The 27,110-nt window shown below is 40.9% G+C and overlaps 2 protein-coding genes across 2 annotated transcripts in view; one reads left to right on the top strand and one right to left on the bottom strand.

Moving 5' to 3' along the window:
• SH3D19 (SH3 domain containing 19) overlaps nucleotides 1–27,110 on the top strand; it is a 186,874-nt gene that overhangs the window by 2,233 nt on the left and 157,531 nt on the right.
• On the bottom strand, nucleotides 24,216–25,681 carry LOC306669435 (cytochrome P450 2A13-like). Its single transcript, XM_079153408.1, has one exon. The coding sequence runs from the start codon at nucleotides 25,607–25,609 to the stop codon at nucleotides 24,734–24,736; it is 876 nt and encodes a 291-aa protein (XP_079009534.1). The 5' UTR covers nucleotides 25,610–25,681; the 3' UTR covers nucleotides 24,216–24,733.

The raw sequence follows: 27,110 nt of genomic DNA, 5'->3' as shown, positions 1-27,110 counted from the left end.
ACCATGTCTATGCCCTTTCTTTATGGAGAGCTGAGAGGACAGCAATATTCTGGAGTGGGTAGAAAATCAAACTTGTAGTTTTGGATTTTATTTCTTTGGGGATAAATTATTTAATAGTTTACATCTCTTTACAAGCTGTACTTCTCTCACCCTCATTAGTTAACATGCTTTCCCCATCACTATTGCATTCCTTACCAAGCTTGGGCATATGTGAACTAGGCCTGTGCTAGATGTCTCTCTCCTCCAAGTAAGAATTTGAACTAATCCAGAGGCTTAACATCTCCTTTGCTTCTTTCACTTTTCCTGCTCTCAACTATCCTTCCACCTCCCATTGCTTTATTTTATTTTTTGTGGCATGGAGAACAAAACCTAGAGGCCCTCGAGTGCTGAGCCACACCCCTAGCCCTTTTTACTTGTTTTATTTTTGAGATGGACTCACTAAGTTACTGAGGCTGTCCTTGGACTTGGGATCCTCCTGCCTCAGCTTCCAGAGTCACTGGGTTTACAGGTTTCTAACACTGTGCCTGGCCTCCCATTGCAGTATTTTATTTTATTTTTTGGTACCAGGGATTGAGTCCAGGGGCACTTAACTGCTGAGCCACATCTCCAGCCCTTTTTAAAATATTTTATCTAGAGACAGGGTCTTACTGAATTTTTTAGGGCCTCACTAAGTTGCTGAGGCTGACTTTGAACTTTCTATCCTCCTGCCTTAGCTTCCTGAGCTGCTGGGATTACAGGCCACTGCACCTGACTCTCCCATTGCTTTATAAACTAAAGATTTTCTTTGATCTCACATAACTTGATACCATAGACCTGGGGTATGTGAACTTGAGGGAGCCTGTGAACTCATCCTCTTCCTGCTAAATTATCTGTGGTTGTATAAATGTATCTTTATTTTTGCAAAATACATACAGAAGAGTGTATAAAGCTGGTAAATTATAAAGTAAAAACTTGTAACTTTTGCTCTGGTAAGATTTAGAATATTATCAGTTCCTTGGATACAGGCTCCCATCCCTCCCAGACAGAGTCTCCTTCCTCCCTTACAGAGTAATCACTTTTTTTTTTTTTTCCCCTCCTTTTTCTGAGCTGGGTATGGAACCCAGGCCATGTGGATGTTAGGCAAGCACTCCGCCACTGGGTTACATTCCAGCCTTATTTTATTTTATTATTGTGACTGATATTTCCTTTATATGGTTTTGCTTTATACATGTGTACCCTAATTAATATGAGTTTTACTTATTTTACAACTTGACATAAGTGAAATCATCCTATATGGATTTTTTTTTTTTTTTTTGAGTTGACCATTATTTTTATTAACCCAGCAGAGGATAAGATAGGTTATGACTTGAAATTATGAAATGTCTGGAATGAGTTCTGATTCCACAGCCAAGAGCCCCAGGTAGGGTCTCATCAGAGTAGTCTTTATAGGGATTCTTAGGACATAAAGTGTTTTTTAAATGCTGTTAAGAAAATTAGATTTGGGTAATCCTGATTTTATAAATCTTGAATAATTGTGATCCTTGATTTGGTGCTTGCCTTCATCATAAGTTTTTTTTTTTTTTTTTTTTCCTGGCTTTTTTTTTTTTTTTTTTTGGATGCTGGGGATGTTTGGTCCCCAGGCCTTGCACACACAACCTGCATCCTACCTGAGCCATATCGCTAGCCCTGTTTTCCCAGCATTTAAAGTAATAAAATATCCCAGTTGAAATTTTGCAGAATTGTAGAACCTGCCAGATACTGAGGGTCAGTTCAGTGAAGGCTAATTCTGTAGTAATTCATGATTCATGAAATTAATGTATGAACAGTCATAGGAAAGGTAAATGGGGAGCTGAGTTTCATTGCTGGAGTTTCGTTCACTATTACTAAACTGTCCTAAATCTGGTACCAAGTGAAATATTTACTGTTGATGGAGGGGTATGCAGAATTCTTGGTGTTATCTTTTCATCCATTGCGTGTCAATCACATGTAAGGCAGAGAGGATGCAGATATGCTAATCCAGTGGGTCTCAAAGTTGTACCTGCACCAGAGTTGCCTGAAGGGGTGGGTGGTAAGAACAGATTGCTGACCCCCAGATTGCTGACTCAGTTGGTTTGAGTAGGACCTGAGAATTTTCATTTTTAACTTGTTCTCAGGTGGTATTGATGCTGCTGGTAGAGAAGGGTGATGCTCTTTGTAAACCCCTTGTAAATTGAGAGAAATCACACTTCAACATTGATTCTTAAATTCTAAAAAAAAATAGTTCCTCCAGATAATTTGTCCTTTGGAACAGATCCGATGAAAAACAATGAGATAAGCATAGAGATCACCACAGATTAGCACATAGGGTTTAGTTTCCATTGTGGTTTTCTCAGCTTAAAGGATTTTGTGATTGATTTCTGTGGGCTGGCCTTTGTAATCAACTTGTTCTTGATTTTCTTCTTTGTGTTATTGATTGAATGATCTTTATCTCCACCTGCACAACTAAGTTTTGGTGTTAGCCCTGCTGTATTAGTGCTGGTTTATATTATCCAAGGGAAAGAAGGGAGGAGAGGAAGAAGTGGAAGTTAGGACAATCCACTTTTTCCACTTTTCCAGGGATTGTCCTAGCTTTTAAAATTGAAGTTTCTGGCTGGGCATGGTGATGAACACCTGTAATCCCAGCTACTTGGGAGGCTGAGAAAGAGGTTCACAACTTCCAAGTCAGCCTAGGCAGCTTAACCAGATCCTGTTTAAAAAAAAAAAAAAAAAAAAAAAAAAAAATCAAAATGGCTGGAGAGGCGAGCACTTGCCTATCTCTGGGTTCCATCCTCAGCACCACACACAGAAGAACATGGTAGAAGATGAAGCCTCTAGAACCTGGAATAGTTTCTCCCCAAGACTCTTAGAAGATTCAAGAGATTCTCAGAGAACTTCAGAGAATCTGGAAACACAGCCTCTCAACACTCAGCTGCAGCCTAGTGAGATGCATTTTGGAGTTTTGACTTCCAAAACTGTACAATACTTGGCCTAGGGTGTTGATTAGTGGCCAAGCACGTGCTTAGCATGCAGGAGGCCCCAGCTCTGAGTACAAAACAAAAGAAAAATTCCCTATACCAGAAAACTCCTCAGCCCCAGACAGATTAGGGTGTAGAGTCACCCTGGCCACGCAGCTTGCTGGTGACCTTGGCAGGGAAGAAGAAAGAGAAGGGAGGATAGAGTCTACTGGTAAGGATGTTTATACTCACATCACTGGTTCAGACTGTCTTTTTTTTTTTTTTAACATAGTTTGATTTATATTGTTACATGTAGCTGTAGTTTTTCTGTTTTTATTTTTAGTTGTAGATGGACACAATACCTTTATTTTATTTATTTATTTTTGTGTGGGGCTGAGGATCGAACCTAGTGCCTCAGTTGTGCTAGGTGAGCGTTCTACGTAGGCACTGAGCACTGTTCTTTGTTTTTGTTTTTTTACTGTATAAATATACCATGCTTTATGTATTTTATCTTGAGGCACTGGGGATTGAACCCAGGGGCACTCCACCACTGAGCTATATCCCCAGCCCTTTTTATTTATTGAGACAGGGCACTTTTGATCCTCTGTCTCTCAGCCTCCTGTCTCTGGGATTATAGGCATACACCCCCATGCCTGGCTGTTATTTTTTATTGATTTGCTATTTATTTACTGAGGAATCTCAGCTTTTATTGGTTATCTGCATCGCACATATCTTGTATGCTGTGTCTTTTCATTTTCTTCATCGTTTCTTTTGACATGAAATTTCCTCTTTTTAACGTAGATGAAGTTATGAATCTTTTTCTTCATCATTTGTTTCTTCCCCACCTCCCCTTTCCAGTTAAGAGTGAGATTCCTACTACTGCAAGGTCATGAAAATGTTCTCCTATACCTCCATCATTGTAACCTAAAAGCTTTGTAACTTTCCTTTCGGATAGATGGCTATAGCTTTCCTTGGACTCTCAAACAGGTTTGAGAACCTCTTTCTTACCTATAACACGTTATATTGTTTGTTTCTTCACCCGGCAGGTACACAAAATTCTGGGTCTTTCCCAAACATCTGGAAGAATGGTAGGCGTATAATAGGGCCTAATACATTCTAAGTAAATTCTCCTCTCTCTCTCTCTTTCTCTCTCTCTCTCTCTCTCTCTTTCTTTCTCTCTCTCTCTGTGTGTGTGTGTGTGTGTGTGTGTGTGTTTGCAGAGTTAGGGATCTTGACCTCTTGAGTCCAGGCAGTCTCTGTGCCACTGAGGCTATATCCCCAGCTTTTCTCTTTTTTTATTTTGATGTGTTTCTAATAAACCCTGGAAGGACTGATGTACACATGGTCCCTGACACAGTGGTCTGACTTAATCATATTTCAGTGTTATAATGGTATGAAAGTGATGGGCATTCAGTACTGGACATTTTGTAGTTTGATCTTTCCTGGGCTGGCCATATGTGGTCGGAGCCTCTCTTTTAGCATAGCGAGGGCCAGCCCAGCAAGCGCAGCTCCCAGCTGGCCTCAAAACGTGATGGAAACAACCCGTGTTCCAAGGTGTGCTGGGTTGCTGAGCTTGGAAGTTTGGTAAATGGGGTGTGTTAAGTGCATTTTCGACATAAGATATTTTTAAGGGTTTACCTGGACATAACCCCTTGTCAATCAAGGATCATCTATAACTGTTCTCGGTTGTACTTGACTATCATTAGTAGGAGGACACAGGATCCTTGTATTCACCTTGTGCCAGGTGCTGCTTGTACGTTATCCTCTGTGAGGTGGATGTTATTGTCTTTATTATATAGAAAAACTGAGGCTCAGAAATATTTAAGCATTTTCCCCAAGGTCCCTCAACTGATAAGTGGTAGAACGGGGGTTTGAATCCAGGTCAGTTTAAAGTAAAAGTCAATGTTCTTCCAAATTATCACACTGACCACTAATGAAAGTCAGTTACTGTTACATGCCACACATTCATGCCAGCAGGTTGCCTGCTTTGTTTTAGAAATACTTTGCATTTATCAAGTGCTTTTCTTCTTGGAAAGGGTTTTCATAACTTCATTTAATTTGATTCTTTCAACAACTTGAGAGAGAAGAGGGTAAGTTTTATCATTCCCATTTATTTATTTATTTTTTACTAACGGTGGGGATTGAACTCTCATGCCCATTTTAAAGATGAGTAAACAGACTCAGAAATGTTAGAAGACTTCATCTAAAATTACACAGCTCAGTAGAACTGAAACTCAGTTACCTATATTATATGTCGTGAATTACAAAGCAGAGTTTCTTTTGATTGATTCATTTACCATGCCAGGCCATATTTTCCCCAGAGCTTCTGGCTCTGTTTTAAGCCACAGGTCTTCTGGGCCACTAGCTTACAGTTTTTTTGGTTGCTAGAATTCCATAGTTGCCCAACTTATTTTGAGAAAGTTATTTCAAGTCCCATAGAAACTATAGATATATTCACACACTGTTTAAAAGTCTGCACTACGCAGCTACTGAGGAGGCTTGAGGCAGGAGTGTCGTTTGAGTCTAGGAGTTCAAAGCCAGTTCACGCAACGCAACGTGGTGAGACCATGTCTCAAAAACAAACCAACCAACCAACTCCACCTACCCTTACCAAGTTCTTTAAGAAGGCCGGTTATCCCCGTCAGTACAATTCATGCAGAAAATGCTGGGAATACAAAAAAGATTCATCTAGTAGACTCCCTGCTTTAAAGAACACACCACAGAATCAGGGAACCACTGGTTAGAGGAATACAATTTAAAGAGGGTAACTTAGAATAAGTTGCCCGTGGTTACACTCAATGGATTTAACCTGAGACTTTCTTGGTTCATTTTTTGGCTTCTTGCTAACTATGTGACCTTAAATTATCTAACTTTCTGCTATACTGGGGATTGAAGCTAGGCGTATTCTACCTCTGAGCTATATCCCCAGTTCTTTTTATTTTTTTATTTATTTTTTTGCAGTGCTGGGGATTGAACCCAGGGCCTTATGCTTGCAAGGCAAGCACTCTACCAACTGAGCTATCTCCCCAGCCCCCTTTTTATTTTTTATTTGGAGACAGGGTCTCACTAAGTTACCAGGGCTGGACTTGAACTTGCTTTCTTCCTGTCTTAGCTTCCTGGCTGGGATTACAGACATGGGCCACTTGCCTAGCAGAATACTTCCTTCCTTCCTTCCTTCCTTCCTTCCTTCCTTCCTTCCTTCCTCCTCCCTTCTTCCTCCCTCCCTACCTCCCTCTTTCCTTTCTTCTTTTTTCTTTCTCTTTCCTTCCTTCCTTCTTTCCTTTTTCCTTATTGCCTTTCTTCTCCCTCCTACCATGTGTTAGTCAGCCTTCTATTAGTGTGACAAAATACCTGGGATAATCAGTATATAAAAAGGAAAGGTTTATTTTGGTTCCTAGTTTCAGAGGTTTCCTTCCATGGTTGCTTGGTCCTGTGGCAAGGTAGAACCTCGTGGTCTGGAGTGGGGGCAAAGGAAGCTGCCCACCACAAGTTGGCCAGAAGCAAAGTAAAAGGAAGGCATTGTGGTCCCAGGATCCCCTTTTGGCATGCCTCCAGTGACCTTACTTCCTCCCACTAGACTCTGCCTCCTGAAGGTTCCACCACCTCCCCATAGTGCCACAGGCTGTTCAACACGTGGACCTTTGGGGAACATTTAAGATCCAACTATAGCACGTCAGGAAGAAGGATGTGTAGTTCATTAGCTATCCTGGGCCATGAAGTTACCTTGAGGATGGAAACCACGTGCAGAGGGTGGTGGAGCAGAACATAAGGAACCTTTGCTGGCTGATGAGTGGAGCACCACATGGACTTCTGATTGCCTTTCTTATTTATTCTTCCTTTATTTGAGGTAAAAAAAAAAAAAAAAAGTCTTATTTAAGCCACTGTTACCTTAAGCCTCTCTAATTGCCAGCCAAAGGCAGTTCCTAACTGGTGGAGATTCCAACTGGATCTTACTGTTTCCCTCCCTTACACCAACCTGTAACATACTGTTTAAAACTGAGGTCACACTAAATAATAATTTGACCTTGGACAAATCATTTAGATTTTATGATCCACTCTCCTTTATTTTTTGGTTGCATCTTTTGCATGGAGATTATTCATTGTGGCTCTTCTAGCGTTTCATTGTGGGGAGCACGTTTGTAAACATAAAGGTTTACGTGTGTGATGTAGTTTTGGAAGAAGGTCATGGTCATCCTTGGACATTTAAGGGTACCAAAAAGGGATGCTACAGAGTCTGAAAACAGTTTTCTGGTTTTGTTATTTTGTCTAGTGCCAGTTTAATCCAGAACATATAGAAGATGTGAAAGGAGGTGATTTTGTCCCTGCTCTGAGGCATTTGAAGCAGTTGCATTGCTGATAAGCCTTATAAATACACGCAGGGCCTGTGGCATGGGGTCCAGAGTTTGTTCGTTCTCAGTATGGCTGCCTAGATTTTACTGGAACTTTGTTTCCCAGAGATATTTTAATCAAAGTATCACTGCACGAGAAGATAGCTAAATTTTTTTTTTTTTTTCTTTCCTGAGTCCTGACTGAGAAAAAGGGGTGCAGAAGAAAATGTTTGCTCAAGAAGTAAAAAATTAGTTTTTCTGGGGCTGGGGTTATGGCTCAGTGGTAGAGCCCTTGCCTACCATGTGTGAGACACTGGGTTCGATCCTTAGCACCAAATATAAATAAATGAATAAAATAAAGGTCTATCAACATGTAAAAAAAAAAATATATATATATATATATATATTTTTTTTTTTTTTTTTTTTTTTTGGTACTGGGGATCGAACTCAGGGCCTTGTGATTGTGAGGCAAGCACTCTACCAGCTGAGCTATCTCCCCAGCCCTGTAAAAAATATTTTTAAAAAATTAGTTTTTCTGGCAATAAATATCACCATTTCTAAACAGTCCTTTGAAGCTAGTACAGAGGTTCCTGGGGAACTGGAGTACCCCCCATGTGGGCCACCCATGTCAGTAGTTCCTTCTTATCTTGCCACCACACCCCTCGTTTCTTCATTTCTTCCCAAGGACTTATTGAGATCCTGCAGCTCACACCAGCTCAGCGGAGATTACTGAAGCTGTCTGGAGAGTGAAGTTAAATTTGTTTTACTCACTTGAGGTATAACTATTGCCTTGGACTGGAGGGTGTGGTCTGCAGGTGGGGTGAGGGTGTTATTGCAGAGTTTCAAATGTGCAGACTTGTATTTGAATGTTACTTTTAACTAGAGGCTTAATAAGGTTAAATGCCTCAACTGTCACAACCATTGTTTCTCCCGCCCTGTTCTGTTCTACTTCATAGAAAATTTCTTGAGGTTTTCCATTTTAGAACATGGTGGTGTTTCTCACGTTTCTGTAGCAATGGGAAATCTGAGCAGCGCTTTTAAAGTTTTATTATGCCAAGTTACCTGAGGTCTTGCTAAAATGCAGATCCTGATTTAGTAGGTTTCAGGCAGACCCTGAGAGCCTGCATTCATTCATTCATTCATTCATTCATTCTTCTTTTTTTTTTAATTTATTTTGTTACAGGGGATTGAACCCAGGGGTGTTTTACCACTGAGCCACATCTCCAGCCCTTTTTATATTTTATTTTGAGCCAGAATCTTGCTAGATTGCTTGGGGCCTCACTAAGTTGCCAAGGCTGGCCTTGAACGTGTTATCCTGCTGCCTCAGCCTGTGAGTCGGGATTATAGGCATGCAACACTGTGCCCGACTTTTTTTTTCTTTGAGATAGGGTGGGTAGGGTCTCTCTATGTTGCTCAGGCTGATCTCGAATTCCTGTGCTCAAGCCATCCTCCTGCCTCAGCCTTCCAAGTAGCTGGAAGTACACGTTCTACAGGTTCTCTCTGCACGGAGCAGAGAGATTTTGCATTTCTAACAAGATCTAGGTGATGCTGCTGCTGCTGGTGGTCCCTGGACCACACTTTGAGTAATGATGCCCTCAAGTATCTCTACTGTGGGGCTAGGAGTCTCAATTCTGACAGGGTATGAGAATCAACTAGAAAGCTTTAAAAAAGACATTAGTTCATAACTCTACACTCAGATTGCCTAATTAATTACTTCTGGCATACTTGGTAAGGAATTGGATTTTTGAAGTCTGTGTAAGGTGAGAATTGTTTACTTAAGAGTCCAGTTGTAGGATATGATGAGTATTTTCAATGTGATTTCTTATCATTTGAATGCTTACATTTTCCCATCATGAGTAATTCATGTTGTGATGCCTTTAGTCAAACAGAATAAACAGAATCAACCATGCATTTTTCTCTTTTTTTTCTTTATTAGCTTTATTGAAGTATAATTGATAAATAAAAAGTTGTATATATTCAAGGTTTACAATATTTTTCACAGATACAGACACTAGAAATTATTACAATGAAGCTAATTAACATAACCACATTTCACATAGTTAATTTTTTTTTTGTGGTGCTAGAGATTGAGCCCAATTTACATACCTACCTTATAAAAACAACATATTAGGGTTCCCTTTTCTTTACATCTTTGTCAATACTTTTCTTTTGACTTTTTTTTTTTTTTTGTACCAGGGATTGAATCCGGGGTGCTTAACCACTGAGCCATATCCCCAGCCTTTTTTATTTTTTATTTAGAGACAGGGTCTTGGTGAGTTGGGTAGGGCCTCCCTAAGTTACTGAAGCTGGCTTTGAACTTGCAATCCTCTTGCTTCAGCCTCCCCAGCTGCTGGGATTACAACTGTGCAGCACCATGCCTGACTTTTTCGACTTTTTGATAGTAGTCATCCTAACAGGTGTGAAATGATATGTCATTTAAGTTCAAGCTGCAAAATCTAACAACTAGTGAGTGATGTTGAAAATCTTTCCATATACCTGTTGGCCATTTGTGTGTCTTCTTTGGAAAAATGTCTGTACAGCTCCTTTACCCATTTTAAAATCTTTTTTTTTTTTTTTTTTTTTTGCTGTTGAGTTATGAATTCTATTTTAGACATTAATCTCTTATTAGATATATGGTTTGAAAATATTTTCTCCAGTTTCATGGATTTCCTTTTCATTTTATTGATTCTTTTACTGTGCAGAAACTCTAGTCCCATCATGAATTTTATGTATGGATTTTATTCAGTCTTTGTTATTGTATAGTCTAAGTAGGCTCCACATAATGAACGATGTAGTGAGCTATCATTGAAATAATTAAAAGTCATGGCATGGGGCTGGGGATATAGCTCAGTTGGTTGAGTGCTTGCCTTGCAAGCACAAGGCCCTGGGTTCAAATCCCCAGTACTGCCAAAAAAAAATGTCATGGCATGTGTTAGTTATGTTCTTTTAGCTTGCAAGAAATAGAGGCCTGTCCTGCTAGCCTCAGCTGACGGAAACTTATTGTAAGGATACGCAGGTAAGTCAAAGGATACAGGATGTAGTTTCAGAAGTTATTTGGAAATGAGAGTCAGTCTAGGAAACTGACAGCAAGTAGCTACACTTGTCAGTTGGAATGACTCTGTTACTCCTAATATTACTGACACCACCATTTTTGTGAGTCAGATTATGTCTACTTCTGTGACTTCTGAAAGTGCCGAGTAATTGGCTGTCTTTGTTGCAGTGTGTTTCCCCAAGAAAAAAGGCTCAAGAAAGTTGGCCAGCCATGGTTCTGCACAGAATGCCCCTTTTGGGCAGGATTCTCATGCTCAATGACCTCAGAGGTCTGGCTGATTTACAGAGAGCTGTCTATTTCAAATCCATCCCAGGTCCCTTTGCTGGGGTGGCAGATCTTGTACCCACGTGCATGAGAGAAGTATCTACAGTTCTGTCAGATGGGCCTGGATTACACCAGGGGTTCCCAGGATGAAGAGAGGGTAGAGTTGACAGGCTACATGCATGACCTTGCATTTTCAGCAATATAGTCCCATGAGGAAGAGACTCAGTTTGTTTATTGTTAATCCCCAGAGCTCAGAACAGTTCTTGGCATGTACATGCAATACTTAGCTTGCAAGTAGAATGGACTTGAATTTTTTTAAAAAATGCTCTAATGTAGCCTTTATTTTTGCTTTGATTATAGTCTAATCTGGATGCTATGTACAAAAGATTGAAAAGTAAATTTCTGGGCTGGGAGATAGCTCAGTTGGTAGAGCGCTTGCCTTGCAAGCACAAGGCCCTGGGTTCAATTCCCAGCACCGCAAAAAAAAAGAAAGAAAAGTAAATTTCTACTCTGCCTGTGTCACCCTGTTGAGAAGAAAGACCATGCTCTCCCAGGCTAGCACTTCACATTTTCCTTTTCTGTGTGTTCCAGAGGTTTTAGATGTTTGCCACTTGTTGTCATCAATACAGCCCTTGCTGAGTTTGGGGCTGCCTGGTACTAGGTGAATGAATGTCAAGTCCAGTGCTCCAGGCCTTTGCAAAGACTTCCCTGGAGATGTTCTTGCCTGTGACTGCCAAGCAGTTCCATGGGGCTTCAGCTCCTGTGCTCAGGCTGTTCCCAGCAGTCACATACCAGGTGCTGCCTGGAGCGGTTGGGGGTCAGGGGCCAGCTGCACAGGATCCCTCGACTCTGCTTCTGACAGCCCGCAGTAGGGGCACAGAGGGCATCGTCCCCCTGAGGCTCCGTGGAGCTGCATTTTAAAGTTCAAGTGTATATTTAGATATTTTGCCAAGAAAAGGCGGCTAGTTTTCAGGGAAGGAGGGAGACACAGGGGAGAGAGTGGTTGGTGTAGAGCGCTTGCCTAGCATGTATGAGGCATTGGGTTTGATTCTTGGCACCACATATAAATAAATGAATAAAATGAAAGTCTATCAAGATAAAAAAAAAAAAATAAAAGATTGATTGCACAGCAGCCACTCATATGCCCCAAATCGTGTGAGAGCATGGATGTTAAAGGTATTTCTGAGATGGCGAGCAGCTTGCTCGGGAGGCTGAGGCAGGAGTATCTCTTGAACCTAGGAATTGGAGACCAGTCTGGGCAAGAAAGAACACATAGAATGTAGGGCATCGAGGTGAGTAGTTACAAGTCCAGTGTTGCTAACATCCCATGACTTGACATTTGACAGCGTCTCCAGGAAATGATACTGATCATTTAGTATCAAACTTCAATTCTATTGCTGTTACTGTCAAATATAATGACCAGCACTAGAATGTTTAGAGCAAACCTTTCAGTCGCTTCTTGAACGCAGGGATTTTTATAAACCTTACTGATGCAATTTGGTACTGATCACCTCAAAGGTTTCCAATGAATGCTTAATGAAGATAATGAAGAATTAGGGAGTATATTTCTAATATTCTTAATTTTTTTTCTCTTAATTGAAAATTCCTGGTTTTCTTATTCTTGTAGCAGGCTTTTAAAAAAGCGCTGATCTTTTGGCATGTCTGAACAAAATATTCATTTATTATATATTATTATTTAGTACTTCATATATGTCAAGAACTCACATAATCCTTCTGACAACCTTGGAAGGGAAGTTCTTATATTATTTTGTTTTTAAGATGAGAAAAATGGGAGAAAGAGAAGAAAGTGGAGCTGGGATTTGAATCCCTGCCATTTTTTTTTTCTTCTTTATTTAAAAAATTTATATACTGGGCCTGGTGGCACACACCTGTAATTACAATGACTTTGGAGGCTGAGACAGAAAGGTCAAAAGTTTGAGGCCAGCCTCAGTGACTTAGGGAGACCTGGTCTCAAAATAATAAAGGTCTGGGATGTAGCTTAGTGGCAAAGTGCCCCTGGGTTCAATCCCCAGTACCAAAAAATAAATAAATAAAAATTTAAAAATTCTATACAGTAAAACTGATTTATTTTTGCTTAACAATTCCAGAAGTTTTAATGCATGTAGAGATTCATGTTAACACTACTATAGTCAGAAAAAAGAACAGTTCTTTCACCTTCTAATCCCCTGTGCTGCCTCCATTGTCAGACCTTACCTGCACCCCCAACTGCCAGCTTCGCTGACCTGTTCTCTGTATCTATAGTTTCCCAGAATATTATATAAGTGGAATTATAAAGGTGGTAGCCTTTGAACCCGGCTTCCTTCACTGAGTGTAATACTTTGAAGATTCCTTCCTCTGTGTGGTCACAATATTAACTGCTCAGCAAGTGTTCTATTGTATGAATGCACCGGTTTAAGTACATCCAAAATGTGAAGAATATTTAGTTTGTTTTTAGTTTTTAGTGATTATGGCCAATAACTGCTACAAACATTTGTTTATAGGTTTTTGTCTAAGTATATATTTTTATTTCTCTAGTTTAAATATCCAAGTTACCAGTGTGCTGGGCCACATGATTCATATGTTTAACTTCATTAGCAGCTTCTACACTATTTTCCAAAGTGGTTATCCCATTTTGCATGATCACCAGCCAAGTATGAGTTCTTATGACTGTCGACATTCTCTTCAGCGCTTTGTGTTCCCAGGTTTTTCTTGTTTGTTTTTAGCTGTTCTAGTAGGTGTGTAGTGCTATTTCATTGTAGTTTTGATTTACATGTTCCTAGTGGCTAATGATGGTGAGCATCTATTCATGTGGCAAATTATCATCCATATGTCATCTTTGGTGAAGAATGTCCAGATCTTTGCACATTTTGTTTTCATATTGTTTAATTTTTGAGAGTTCTTTATGTATTCTGTGTTCAAATCCTTTGTTGGACATGTGATTTGAAAATATTTTCTCTTAGTTGCAGCTTATGTTTTTATTCTTTTCAACAGTGTCTTTAGCTCTTTGAACATATTTAAAATAGCTGGTTTAAAGTATTTGTCTAGTAAGTTCAGCTCCTGGGCCTCCAGAGGAATAATTTGTATGGATTACATCTTTCTTGTGTGGGGGCACTACCTCTTGTTTCTTTGCATACTTATGATTTTTTGTTGAAAACCAGACAGTTTGAATATTAGGATGTGCCAACTGTGGAAATCAGATGATTCTGCCTCCCTAGGGTTTGTTATTGCTGCTTGTTATAGTGGTGGCTATTTACTAATTATTGACTTTTCTAAATTAATTTTGTGAAATCTATATTCTTTGTCATGTGTGATACTGAAGTTTGTTTCATTTGCTTAGTGGTTAACCAGTGATGAGACAAGAGTTCTCCTTAAATGTCTGGAACCAAAAGGAACCTCTTAGTCTTTGCAGGTGAGCTGTGTTGTAGGTGGCCTAGCACCCCTTCAGTGCCCAGCCTGGCAGTTTACAGCTCTGCTCAGCCTTTATTTCCTGCTTGTGCATGGCCTAGAGGTCAGCGAGGTGAGAGCTGAGGGCCTTCTCTGGTCTTCTCTGAGCCAGGGCCCACTCTGGGAAGGCACTCGGCTTTCTGGATCCCCAGAATAATGTGGGAAATTTTCAAAGCTCTTATTCCCCAAAGCATTTTGCTCTCTCGTCTTCCTACCAGCCTTTTGGATTAGTCTTTTATTTGCACCAACTGTTATCCTCATGCAGCAGCAAATAATGTATTTATTTGCTGGTTGGTAAATATTTTCAACAAATGTCTTCCAGCTTGCCATTGTAGCACTGAGAAAGTTCCAGGTTGGGTGAGATGAAAGCAAGTCTTTTGTGCTGGACTTCTCGGGAACTACCAGACAAGTCAAAACAAATATTACAATTCTTTGTGAATGAAGTGTATTTTGCTGCCTCCAGTGTACACCAGCACAAGGAAAACAGCTTATTTTGAGTGTGTATGTATGTAGCGCTGGGGATGAAACCCAGGGCCTCAGTGCTTGCTAGGGAAGCTGTCTACCCAAGAGCTGCAACCCAACCACAAGCTGCTTTTTTATTTTTTAATTTTATTTTTAGTTGTTGATGGACCTTTATTTTTTATTCTTATATTTATATGTGGTGCTGAGAATTGAACCCAGTGCCTCACACATGCTAGGCAGGCCCTAAACCACTGAGCCACAACCCAGCCCCCAGCTGATACTTTAAGGTGACTGTTGAGCTGGGGAAGGGGAAAGGAATCCAGGTAAGTTCAAATGACATGAAGAAGCCACTGTTTTCACCAAAATCCAGCTAGTTTTTCTTGATTGTTTTATTTAGTTGCTGTAGACTTTTGGTTTCTAGAGTTCCAAAAAAGTCGATTCTGTCAATTTCTGTCCATTTATTTATTTATTTATTTTTGGTACCAGCAATTGAATCAAAGGGGCTTAACTATTTAGCTGTATCTCCAGCCGTTTTTTATATCTTATCTAGAGATGGTCTTGCCGAGTTGCTTAGGACCTCACTATGTTGCTGAGACTGGCTTTGAATTCGAGATGCTGCTGCCTTAGCCTCCTGAGCTGCTGGTATTACAGGTGTACACCACTGTGCCTGTCTTGCCAGTTTATTTGTTATTTTTGGAGGGATAAACTTCCAAGTTCCTTTTTTCATTCTTTCTTTTTTTGCCATTTTTGCTGATGTCCCTCAGTATATCAAATATGGCTTTTAAAAAAGACTAAGATCATCATTCTCCCCCCCCCCACCCCTCCCACCCAGTGGTGCTGGGGATTGAACTCAGGGCATGCTAGGTAATTGCTGTACCACTAAGCTGGGTCCCTAGTCTGGATCATCAGTCTTTTTATGAACAAATCAGCCAAGTTTTTCCCAAGAGGTAGGGGGAGGCATAGTTAGTCTTACCCATTTTTGAAGTTGTTTTATATCCTATGGTAGCATTATCATTTCTATAAAGAGAGTCTCACTAACCTGATTCCTCTGCTGCGCCCAAGTCTCTTTACTCAGACCCTGTACAGATACCTTCCTTTTCTCAGCTCAACCCCTACTCCTTTGTTGCATTTTTTAAAAAAATATTTTTTAGTTATAGATGGACACAATACCTTTATTTTATTTATTTATTTATTTTTATGTGGTGCTGAGAATGGAACCCAGTCCCTTACAGGTGCCAGGCAAGCTCTCTACCACTGAACCCCAACCCCAAACCCCTTTGTTTGCATTTTAAAACACAGTTTCCAAGGGTTATCTGACCAGAGAACTTCTTTTTGTTGTTGAGTGATTCAGGGGGAGTATCTTTGCTGCTCTGTTCAGGTACAAACCAGCCAAGTTCCAAAACAGCTTGTGGTTAGCACTCTGGAGAGTGGAACTGAAGAGCACTTAGTGTGTGTCACTTTATACTTCCGTACTGTTTGAGTTTCTCCTGGTATTGGTCACTTTTGAAATTAAAGAAAAGTAAATTTAAAATACCTGGGTTGGGGATATAGCTCAGATGTAGAACTTGTGCTTAGCACGTTGGGGCCCTGAGTTTGATCCCCAGCACCAGGAAGCAAAACAAAAAAAACCACCAAGAGAACAACACCGTGGGAAGTCATTGCCTGCTGGACTAATGTAGTATTTATTGCTCATTTATGGTATTTTTAAAAACCTCTTTTTCCTTAAGATGAGTTACTGTAATGATCATTGCAAATACTGTCCTGTTGATAAAAGAAATGATTGATAAACTGCTCAAGGAAATGATGATAGGAAGGGAGTATATAATTGTGTTTCCTTTGAAGTTCATTTTTCAAAATACTGCTAATTTATCATTTGTTGATGTGTTTGGTCTTATATTTGCTTGTTTTCATGAAAGCTGTATAATCACTTGAGAAGCAAATTCTCATTTAAAACCAAACTGTTGAAATACTGTCTAACATAATCAGAACCTACCCTTCTCTGCTTTATTTTTCCTTTTCATCTTGTAACCCCACAGAATCTGATCTAGAGGATTAGATTCAAGAGACTACATTCTAAATGCTCAGCCTCCCACTAAATGGCTAGTTAAATGGCCTTGATTTCATCTCTCAGATTCTCCACTGACAGTGTGAAGGACTTAGACCCAGGCCCCATCACATGCCTGTTTATAAATAAAGCTTTACTGAAACACAGCCATACTCATTCACTGACATATTGTCTATAATTACTTTTGTTCTGCCTCAGCAGAGTAGTTGCAGCAGAGTCCACGTGGCAATAGGCCATAACTTCCTCTCTGTCCCTTTACAGAAAAAGTTTGCTGATTCCTCACAATGAAGTTTCAGGTCCAAAATTCTTTGTTCTAGGTTTGGGGTTTGAGAGTCAACTGTATATTTTTTTCTGTTGGGTTGCTTCTTAGTAAATCACCAGAAGAATTCAACTTGAAGAGGGGAAACAGCACTAAATTATATATATATATATATTTTTTTTTTGTTAGACAGCTGTCATATGTTGTCATCAGTGCTGTGATTACAGACAACCTCTCAGTGTCTTATTCAATTGGTGAGCTATTTCCCAGCCTCACCTCTGGTGCTCATTCTGGGATCTTGGCTGCAGTATCAATCCCTAACCAGGAAGAGGAGCAGTGGACAGCATTTAAAACTTACACTCAGAAGTCTCATATGTCTCTTCTACCCAGATTTCTTTGACTTACCTGATTTGTTAATGGCACAGGGTAGTAAAATTCTTCAGGGCCCTGCAAGTTACCTGGTACCTTGAGTGAGTGGATCACCCTTTTATCTCTGTTATGGTTTGGATATGAGGTGTCCCCCAAAAGCTCACATGTGAGACAATGCAAGGTTTGTAGGAGAAATGATTGGGTTATATCCTTAACCTAATGAGTGAATTAATCCCTGATGGGATTAATTGAGTGGTACCTGGAGGCAGGTGGGGTATGGCTGGAGGTAGGAGGCCCATTGGTAGTGTGGCTATGGGGTATATATTTCGTATCTCGAGATTGGAGGTGCTTTCTGATCACCATGTGAACTGCTTTCCTCTGCCACACACTCTGCCATGATGTTCAGCCTCACGTGGACCTCCAAGGAATGGAGCCTGCTGTCTATGGATGGAGGTTTCTGAAACTGTGAGCTCCTGAATAAACCTTTCCTCCTTTACAGTTGTTCTGGTGAGGTCCTTTAGTCACAGCAGTGAAATAACTGACTAAAACAATCCCGCAGCCTCCTTTTAAAGATTTGCTAGTTTGAGGAGTCTGAAACTCTTGGCAAAGCCCTGGTTTTAGAATTCCTGTGTGTTATTTTTCTTGACTCCCCTGCAACCAGTAAATTGGCCAGTGAGCTTTTGGAATATATTCTTGTCTTTTCAACTTGTTTACTTAATGCTCAATGTGAAAATGTGATATGTTCTGGGATTTCTTTTTTGCAGAGTCTTGATGTTGGTCACTTCTGTTTCCCACTCTGAAGTGGTTCTGTATCTCACTGAGTGATGCCATTCAGGTTGCCCAAGCCAGAAACCTGGGTGAAGTACACAGCTTTCTCCCACACTGTGAGCACACACCTGTAACTGCTCGGTGACCAGATTCTGTGGGTGCTGCCTTCTGCAGAGCTCTCGACCGTGGCCTCTGCAGGTGGCTCTCTTGCCATTTTCAGTTGTCTTAACTGGGCATTCTAACTCCTAACTTTCTTCTCTGATCAGTTCCCTGGACGACCACTCAAGTGATTTTTCTAAAATGCGCCTGCTGCAGTAAAATATTCCAATGGCTTTTTCATTGCCTGCTTCTTATAAAGCTCAAATTCTTAACATGGCCATGCATCTTTTTTTTTTCTCTTTACATTTTTCTGGGTGTTTCTAGTTTTGTCCTGTTCAGTTCAGTTTACTTTCATGTCTGTAAAAATATAATCCAGAAATTTTATTCTGGAGCATTATTTTATGACTCAATATTTGGTAGGTATTTCTCACTTGTAGAGACTCAAAGACTTGGTAGCAGGTTGAGCAAAGCTGATTGTGATGGTTCAGTGAAGGATGTTTCCATCCTGATGCTCAGTAGATTGGGTCTTCTTTGGAAGGGTTTGGCTAAGCCAGATGGTGGCTACTGGGCTGTAAAGCAAACTGGGTTGTTGGACATGGTAGTATATGTCTGTCATCCCAGGGAGTCTGGAGGCTGAGGCAAGAGGCCAGCCTTGGAAACTTTTAGTGAGACCTTGTCTCTAAATAAATAAATAAATAAATAGGACTGGGACTGTAGCTCAGTGGTAAAGGGCTCCTGGGTTTAGTACCCAGTACCCTCTTCTTCCCCCCAAGAAAAAGAAAAGAGAAAGAAAAAAGAAAGCTAGGTTGACATTGGTTTAGTTTTATTTTCTCTGTAACCTGTTTTTAGAAGTTTAAAGTATGTCCATTTCAAAACTAGTTGTTTATTGGTCTACTCTGGACAAAAAATGTGAGCCACAAGTGCATTTTTTCTCTTGTTTGTGGTACTGTCTCCCAGAGGTCTTTTATGTTAGCCCTCTGTTTCAGATTTAAAAATAGCTTCATTGACCCTCCTGGGGGGACAAGAGATTTCTCTAAAATCCAAATACTTGCCTTTGAAGATGCTCCAGTAATTTAAAATTTTAAAGCCAACATGTTTTCATGATTTAAAATTCATCGACACAAAATTTCTTTGATCAGCCAACCGCTATCCTTTTTTTTTTTTTAATCTAGCCTAGTATTGTTGAATTTTAAATAAAATTAATCAACTTGGAATTCTGAAGCTTTGCCACTGTTGCAATCACAGTTTTCTGTTATCATAAACTTACTTTAAAAAGCAAGTTTAATTTTAAAAAATAGGCAACGTTTAAATTTTAAACATTTAGAAAGGAGTCAGGGGTATATGGACCAAATCCTTCCGCATGAAGTGGGACATTTAGGAACACTGCAGTCATGGGGGGATTTAAACTTTCTATAATAGGTGTTTCTGTGACATTTTGATTTTCTTTTAGTAAGCATGATTTAGGAAAAGGGTTGTTTTTAAAGTGTTTTTTTTTTTTTTTTTTTAAGTGAAAAGTTATCTAATTTCCTGCTCCTTAAGGAGGCAACATTAGAACAGACTGCTTTCTCATTTCTTACATTGGTCTGGGGGTTTTGGGAATATGGTGGTTCTTGAATTTCTTGGAAATTCAGGTGCTTGAGTGTTTTTGTGGAGTGTGTTGTTAGGGTGGATGTGGAGAGGAAGGCCCATGATTCAGACAGGTTCTTATTTCTGTCCCCCTACTCTCTCTCTCCTGAACATGACTGCCTACTTTGATAGGCCTCTCAAATCTAATGTCTGCATTAGTTTCCTGTTGCTGTTATAACAGATTAACTACAAATTTAGTGACTTAAAACCACATAAACTTATTATTCTACAGTTCTAGAAGCCAGAAGTCAGTGTCGCTGGGCTTTCTGGGTGTGTTGGCAGGGTTCTGTTCCATATCGCAGCCCTGAGGGCCAACCCATGTTTTTGCCCTTTAGCTTCTAGAAGCCAGCAGAATTCCTTGGCTTATAGCCCCTTGCCTCAAAGCTAGCATCTTCCCTTCTTCCCTCTCCCTTCTGCATCCCTGTATCTTCTTCATACTCTCATGAGTGTCTCTGACTTCAATCCTCCTGCTTAGCTCTGGTAAGAAGCCTTGTGATTACATTGGGCCCACCCACCGAATCCAGGAAACTCCCTTTATCAAACTTAAGCAAAACCCCTTTACTATGTATAGTAGCATCCATAGGTTCTGGGGATTAGGAAGGGACTTCTTTCAGGGGCCCATTATTCAGCCTGGCAAACTTGTTCCTCCTTAGTCCTTCCTCATCTCATTTAACGGCACTGCCATGATTAGGTGAGTTACCTGAGAGTCATTCTTAAAATAGTTTCTCTTTCTTTTTTCCATCCTCCTATCTCATCATCACACCCACTCCCACCACCCATGTCCAATCCATGGAGTCAGATCCCAATCTGATCAAATGTCACCTCGCGGCTGCTACCCAGCAGTATCTAGATTATTCTTATCAGTTTCCACTAGAAGCACCATGTCGTTAGCATTCTGGAGCCCTGGGCTCTCAACCCACCGTCTTCCTTTCACTCTTGGGTGTTCAGAGTTAATTATAGTACAGGGCTGTGTGGTCCTAAGTATCAGGAGAGTGGCACCCAAGGTGCTTCGGGACCAGATCTCAATTACTTTATTTCAACCACGTGGGGGTGGGAAGCAAAGGCTTCCATGGTAGTAGATATGTGGAGAGAATTTGGGTTGGTCGAGAATAATTATCCTGAAAGGCAATTAGAATTTCCTTTAAAGATTTCAGTCTCTTTTGTTCTTCTCATAGTGAACGTTTCCTCTCAATTATTGATAAGGTAATACAATTAATTAAATCTCTGGTTATTTTGAATGACTCCTTTCCTTCCTTTCCTGGAGAAGGAACACATATTTAAAAGTTCTTAGTTGGCTGCTTTCTAGTATGCAGACACACTGTATTTAGTCAGATTTGGTGAGGAGACACGTCCCAATGAAACAAAGCATGTAAGAGATGAAATACTTACCATTGAGATAATATCAAAATAGAGCTTCTGCAGTCTGTTATCCTGAATCCTTTTTCTGTAATGTCCCACATTTTTGGGTGACTTCACAGTTTAGAGGAATAAAGGTGGGGAAAATGGGCCATTCCTTGAAATAGTCTATTTGTTATAAAGAGAGGATCTGGAAATAACTAAATGTACAACTTTTATATCTACTTTTAGGGAAAAAAATTACTTATTGGATTTTTAGCAGCTTTTAATTGTTAAAATTCCTCTTTAATTAAAACTTTTCAAGACATGAGGCAATGAAAAGCATGTGAGGATGAAATATTTCAAGAAGCAAAGAATTCTGCAAATTGAAATTGATTTTTTTAAAGACAGTAATGCTACATTGAGTCGCCCCGGCCCCAAATAGTATAAAGATGTCCCTATTTACTTCTTCATCATTTGGTCAGTTTTGGTGTCACTGAGTAAATTAATTAGTACTAAATTAGTAAGTACTTGACATTTTAGTTTTGTGAATTCATATACTTATTGATTTTTTTTTCCCCTCCAGTAATGTGTTAACATGCTATATCTTATATTTTAGGTCAGGCTTCCTATTTTGTGTGTTACCAATTGGAACAGAAAATATATAGCTAGTATGAGTCTTATTTTGAAATATAATTGTAAGTATTATTTAGGATATCTTTAGAGAGCCCTGAATACATCATAAGTTGCTATTTAAGCAGGAGATAAACTTACCTGTTCATTTTTATAAAAAATAATTTTAATGAGGTATAATTCACATGCCATTTTATTTACCTATTCCTTGTTAATCCCCAGTGTTAGGGTTTGAATCCAGGGTCTCGCACATGCCAGGCAAGTGCTCCACCACCCAGCTCCATCCCAGCGCTAATTAAAAAAAAAAAAAAAAAAACATTTCATATGGTGTTTTTAATACTCCTCAGATACTTATTGCTGCCTTTTCTTTCTTTTTTTAAAATTTTTAGTTGTAGGTGAACACAATACCTTTATTTTATTTACTTTTTATTTTTATGCGGTGCTGAGGATCAAACCCAGTGCCACACACATTCCAGGCAAGTGCTCTACCACTGAGCCACCACCCCAGCCCCACTGCTTCCTTTTATAATCAGTGGACAGAAATCAGTGTGTTGTGGTGTACAGAGGAGAGGGTCTTCTGTTGCAGAGGATGAGGCCTGGAGGTGGAAATGGGCTAAAGCAATGAGAACATTGCTCTGGTTAAGGAGGGGAGAAACCCAAGAAGGCAGGCGGCTTAGTGATGGAGTATGAAGTAGATGGTAAAGACCGTGGGCTTGTGCTTTTCTCTGATCACTTTGGTAAATGGAGCCTTATGTGCAGGCAGAACAGATAAGGAATAGGGGAGACAAAATCCAGCCCTCGGTCTCCTGGAGACGTCCCTGGTGATCGGGATGCAGCAGTATCAGGTGCCCAGAGTGTTTTGCTCAGCTCCACTTCAGAGCCTTAGTGTCTGATTTTCTCTGCTGCTCTGCACTCTGCTTCCAGCCACCTGCCCTGTCTACCATCGCAGCCCTCCAGAGGCTTCTTATCTCACTGAGAATAAAATTCAGGCTTACTAGGCTTGCAGGACCTGACTGCTGTCCCTTTTCATGGTTAAAATATAGCAGTGAGATAAGGTTCACCTGGGCAGAGTTCCGACCTCTTCCACTTGCTCGCAGCATCCCAGCCGCCTGGACCTTCCTGTTCTCCATCACACACCCTAGCATGCTCCCACCGCAGGACCTTGGTCCTTGCTCTTCTCTCAGCCTGGAATGCACATCCCAGGGCTGTGACTCCTGCCTTCACATGTCACCTCCTCAGAGAAACCTCCCTGCCCACCTTATCAAAGGCAGACTCCCACTCCCTGTTCCTGTTACAGCTTCTTCAGTTTCATTCTTCTCTGTCAGACTTTCTTGTACATGACCTGAGAACATGCATTTCTTCCTTTCTTCCTTCCTTTTCTTTCTTTCTTTCTTTCTTTCTTTCTTTCTTTCTTTCTTTCTTTCTTTCTTTCTTTCTTTCTTTCTTTCTTTCTTTCTTTCTTTCTCTTTCCACATTTTGCTACTGGTGCATTATAATTTTACGTGATAGTTTTTTTGTTACATATTCATACATGCACGCAACATAATAATATAGTCCGGCCAATCATTCCCTAACACTGGAGGATATGTGTTTCTTTTGCATTCTGTGCTGTCCGCCCCCCTGGAGGGCCGGCTCGGTATGCTCTAGGTACTGCTATATCTTGGTGCCTTGATTGGTGCCTGTTACTGGTGGGCACCTGATACTGATGCATGCACATTACATCCTGAGGGACTCCCATTCCGACCTCCCTGGGGGAGGGGTGTGTTGTGCTGTCAAATACTGAGTGCATCTCTTAGGTGAAATGCTGGGCTAACGGCTTCAGTGCCCAGCAGCTGTTAGGTCAGTTTCCATTCTTGTTCTGGCCAACCAGCAGTGACCAGAGCAGTAGGGCCACACATATGGTTCTCTTCTCTTGATATCCCTTTCTTCCACTTGGAGGCTGGTCCTTCCAAAGTTTGAAGTTTCCATTCCTGGTTCATGAGAAAACTTTGGACTGGATCCTATGCTGTGGAATGGTTATTTCCCATTTTGAACTAAGCATCTAGAGAAGTGATAGGAAGGGATGTCTGGACTTTTTTCTTGACCTTCTTTATGCCTTGTTTGCTCTGTGACCCTGACCTGTACCCTTGTGGGTGTTCTTGACCTAGTTGTGCTTCTCTGGTTCTTCAAAAAAATTTTTTTGGTTTGTTTTTTGGTAGATACTGGGTGTTGAACCTTGAAGTACTTTACCACTGAGCTACATTCCTAGCCCTTTAATTTTTTTTTTAATTTAAATTTTTTAATTTATTTTTTAAGGTTTTTTTTTTAATTTTTAATAAAAAAATGACATTTTAAAATCTCCTCCAAAGACTATGGACACAGATGTGTTCAAGTATTTGCTAGGCACTTCTCTTCTGTGAGACCTCACAGAGTGACTTAAACTTTCTAAGCCTCTGCCATGTCACATTTAAAATGGGCATGCAGGAAAAAAATCAAAAATTCAAAACTCAAAGTCTGTTGCCTACTGAATGTATACCACTTTTCCACCAACGTAAAATTAAAAAATTGTAAGTCAAGCCACTTTAAGTCAGAGACATCTGCGTATTAAGAGGCCCAAGAGCAAAGTAACAATTAAAACTTAAAGTATACACCCTAAATGGCCAACCATAGCAAATGGTTAGTTATATTACCATTACCAGGTATTACCAGAAAGTGGTCAAAGTAAATGATTACAAAAAAACAAATAAATAAAGTGGGCATGAACACAGTTCCCGTTCACGTGGGTTTTTGAGTATTAAGTCGGAGGGTTGTGTGACGCTGTTAGCTCGGAGCTGACAAAGAATGCTTGCTGAAAAGAATAGCTGTTATTATTATTATCGTTTATATTATTGTTATTATTACTACTGCTACTATTACTACTTCCACTGCATAGTGTAAGACTTCCCTTCCTCTCATCGAGCTCTGAGGGACCGTGTCTAGGAAGGTGGGTGGTCCACTCTGATTCTTCTCCCTCTTCTTTCCAACTTGCCCCTTACTTTCCTTCCAATCTCCCTTTCACGGAACCCTACCTTCCCCTCATCCCCTTGACCCAGCCCCAGCTCAGCGGGCCAGGAAGCTCATGGTGTAGTTCCTCAGAATTGTGGCAAAACCCACGAGTTTAGGAGACACGTCTATGTCCTGGGGCGCCTGCGGGGACTTGAAGCGGAAGTTCTGCAAGATGGTGGTGAGGAAGAGAAAGAGCTCCATTCTAGCCAGGCCTTCTCCGAAACAGTACCGCTTTCCAAGAGAAAAAGGCACAAACGCATCGCTCTTCTTAAACTGCCCCTTGTCATCCAGGAAGTGCTGGGGGTTGAAATCTTCAGGGTTAGAGAAGAACTTGGGGTCTCTCAGCACAGAGCCCAGCATAGGGAACACTTCTGTGTCCTTGGGGATGAAAAAGTCCCGAAACTTGGTGTCCTTGATGACTTTCTGAGCCAGGCCCATGGGAATCATGTCTCCAAATCTTTGGATCTCATGGATCACTGCCTCTGTGTAGGGCATCTTGGCTCGATCCTCAAACTTGGGCTGCTGGTTCCTGCCAATCACCTGGTCAATCTCCTCATGGAGCTTGGCCTCCACATCTGGGTGCTTCATGAGAAGCAGGAAACCATAGCGCAGGGTCGTGCTGACCGTTTCTGTGCCGGCAAAGAAGAGGTTCAGTGTGGTCAGCACCAGGTTCTTCATGTAGAACTCTGTGTTGGAATTATTTTTATCCTCCTGCATGCGGATGAGAAAGGAGTCGATGAAGTCCCGTGGGGAGTTGGGATCCAGGGTATGCTGGTTCTGCTCCACCTTCTTGGTTATAAAGTCCTCAAGGCCCTGCAGCTCCTTAAAGGCCTGTTGCTGTGGTCCTGGCAGGTGCTTCATCACTGAGGAGAACATCTCATAGAGCTGCCCGGTGGAGGTAGCTGTGAACTGGAAGCTTCCCAACATCATGCGCAACAGTGACAGGAACTCTTTGTCCTCGTAGTCAAAGCGGTCACCAAAGACAATGGAGCTAATGACATTGGAGACCCTATTTTTTAAGTTTTGAGACACAGTTTTTCTAAGTTACTGAGGGTCTTGCTAAGTTGCCTAGGCTGGAAGCAAACTTGTGATCCTCCTGCCTCAGCCTCCTGAGTTGCTGGGATTACAGGCGTGTGCCACGGTGCCCAGTTGTGCCTCAGCACCACATATAAAATAAATAAATAGATAGATAAATAAATAAAGGTATCGTGTCCATCTACAACTAAAAAAAAAAAAAATGATACAAATGAAAGGAAGAAAACCTACTTCAAGACATTACATCAGGTCTGGGCTGTCTCGTAATCAAAGTGCCCAGGTTCTTCTCTGGTTCTGAGACTGTCTTTTCTTCAGCTTTCCTTTCTTGCCCCTCTTTTCTTTTGTTCTCTCAGCTGCCATGTTGCTTGGCCCTCCATCTCGTTCCAGAGCTTGCTTGGCTTTTGTTCTTACCCACCAGAAACCTTTCCGTCGTTCACCTGCTTTGAGTGATCTTTCTCTCCTATTTTGCTTATGGCTGGAGGGGAGTGAGGGAGAGAACTGTGCTAGAACATTCTTTCCTCCTTCCATTCTTCTATTTAATATTTGAAAACCTACTTCGTGGGGCTGGGTCTGTGGCTCAGTAGTAGAACACTTGCCTCGTGCACACGAGGCACTGGGTTCCATCCTCAGCACCACATGTTAAGTAAATAAATAAATAGATAAATAAATAAAGGTATTGTGTCCATCTACAACTAAAAAAAATGATACAGATATATTTATAAAAAGAAGAAAACCTACTTCAAGACATTACATCAGGTCTGGGCTGTCTCAGTAATTAAAGTACCCAGGTTCTTATTTTGGGGGACACAAGTTAATTGGGTGTTTATTATTTGTATATTCATTCAGTGAATATTTATTGAGGCTGGGGAACAGTGGCAGATAAAAACAGAAGTTCCTACACTTGTGCACCTTCCGGTTTGGTGAGACCGACTCGTACTCCTTAGAGAACTGCGTACACTGGTGTTGGATTTGAACGTGGAGCTCCGTCAGGAAGGGCTCTGTAGCGCTGAGGTGGTGGACACTAGGGGCTGATCTGATCAGGAGAGCCAGGGGGAGTTTTGAGAAAATAAAGGGTGAATTGAGATCTGAAGACACGGTGAGAATTAATCAGGTGAGATCTGCAGGGGATGGGGAGAGGATGTCAGAGTCTGAGGCTAAGAGGGTGCGTGGAGCGTCTGCGGACGCGTGAGCAGAGAGAGCAGGAGAGTGGGGCCAGGTGAGGCTGGAGGAGCAGGCTAGGCTCAGGTCTTGCTGGGCTTTGTAGACAAGGATTTTCATCCTTATTCTGTGAGCAGTAGGATGCCTTTGAAGGGCTCTAAGCAGGGAGAAGAGGGGAGAAAGAGAGAGAAAGTATTTTTATTTTTAAAACCCTGTTCTGAATGCTGTGGGGATAAAT

This window comes from Sciurus vulgaris (genome assembly GCF_902686455.1).
Source record: "Sciurus vulgaris genome assembly, chromosome: 9".
In the NCBI taxonomy this organism is placed as follows: Eukaryota; Metazoa; Chordata; class Mammalia; order Rodentia; family Sciuridae; genus Sciurus; species Sciurus vulgaris.
The sequence above is the reverse complement of the archived record's forward strand: the minus strand, read 5'-3'. Positions and strand labels throughout refer to the sequence as shown.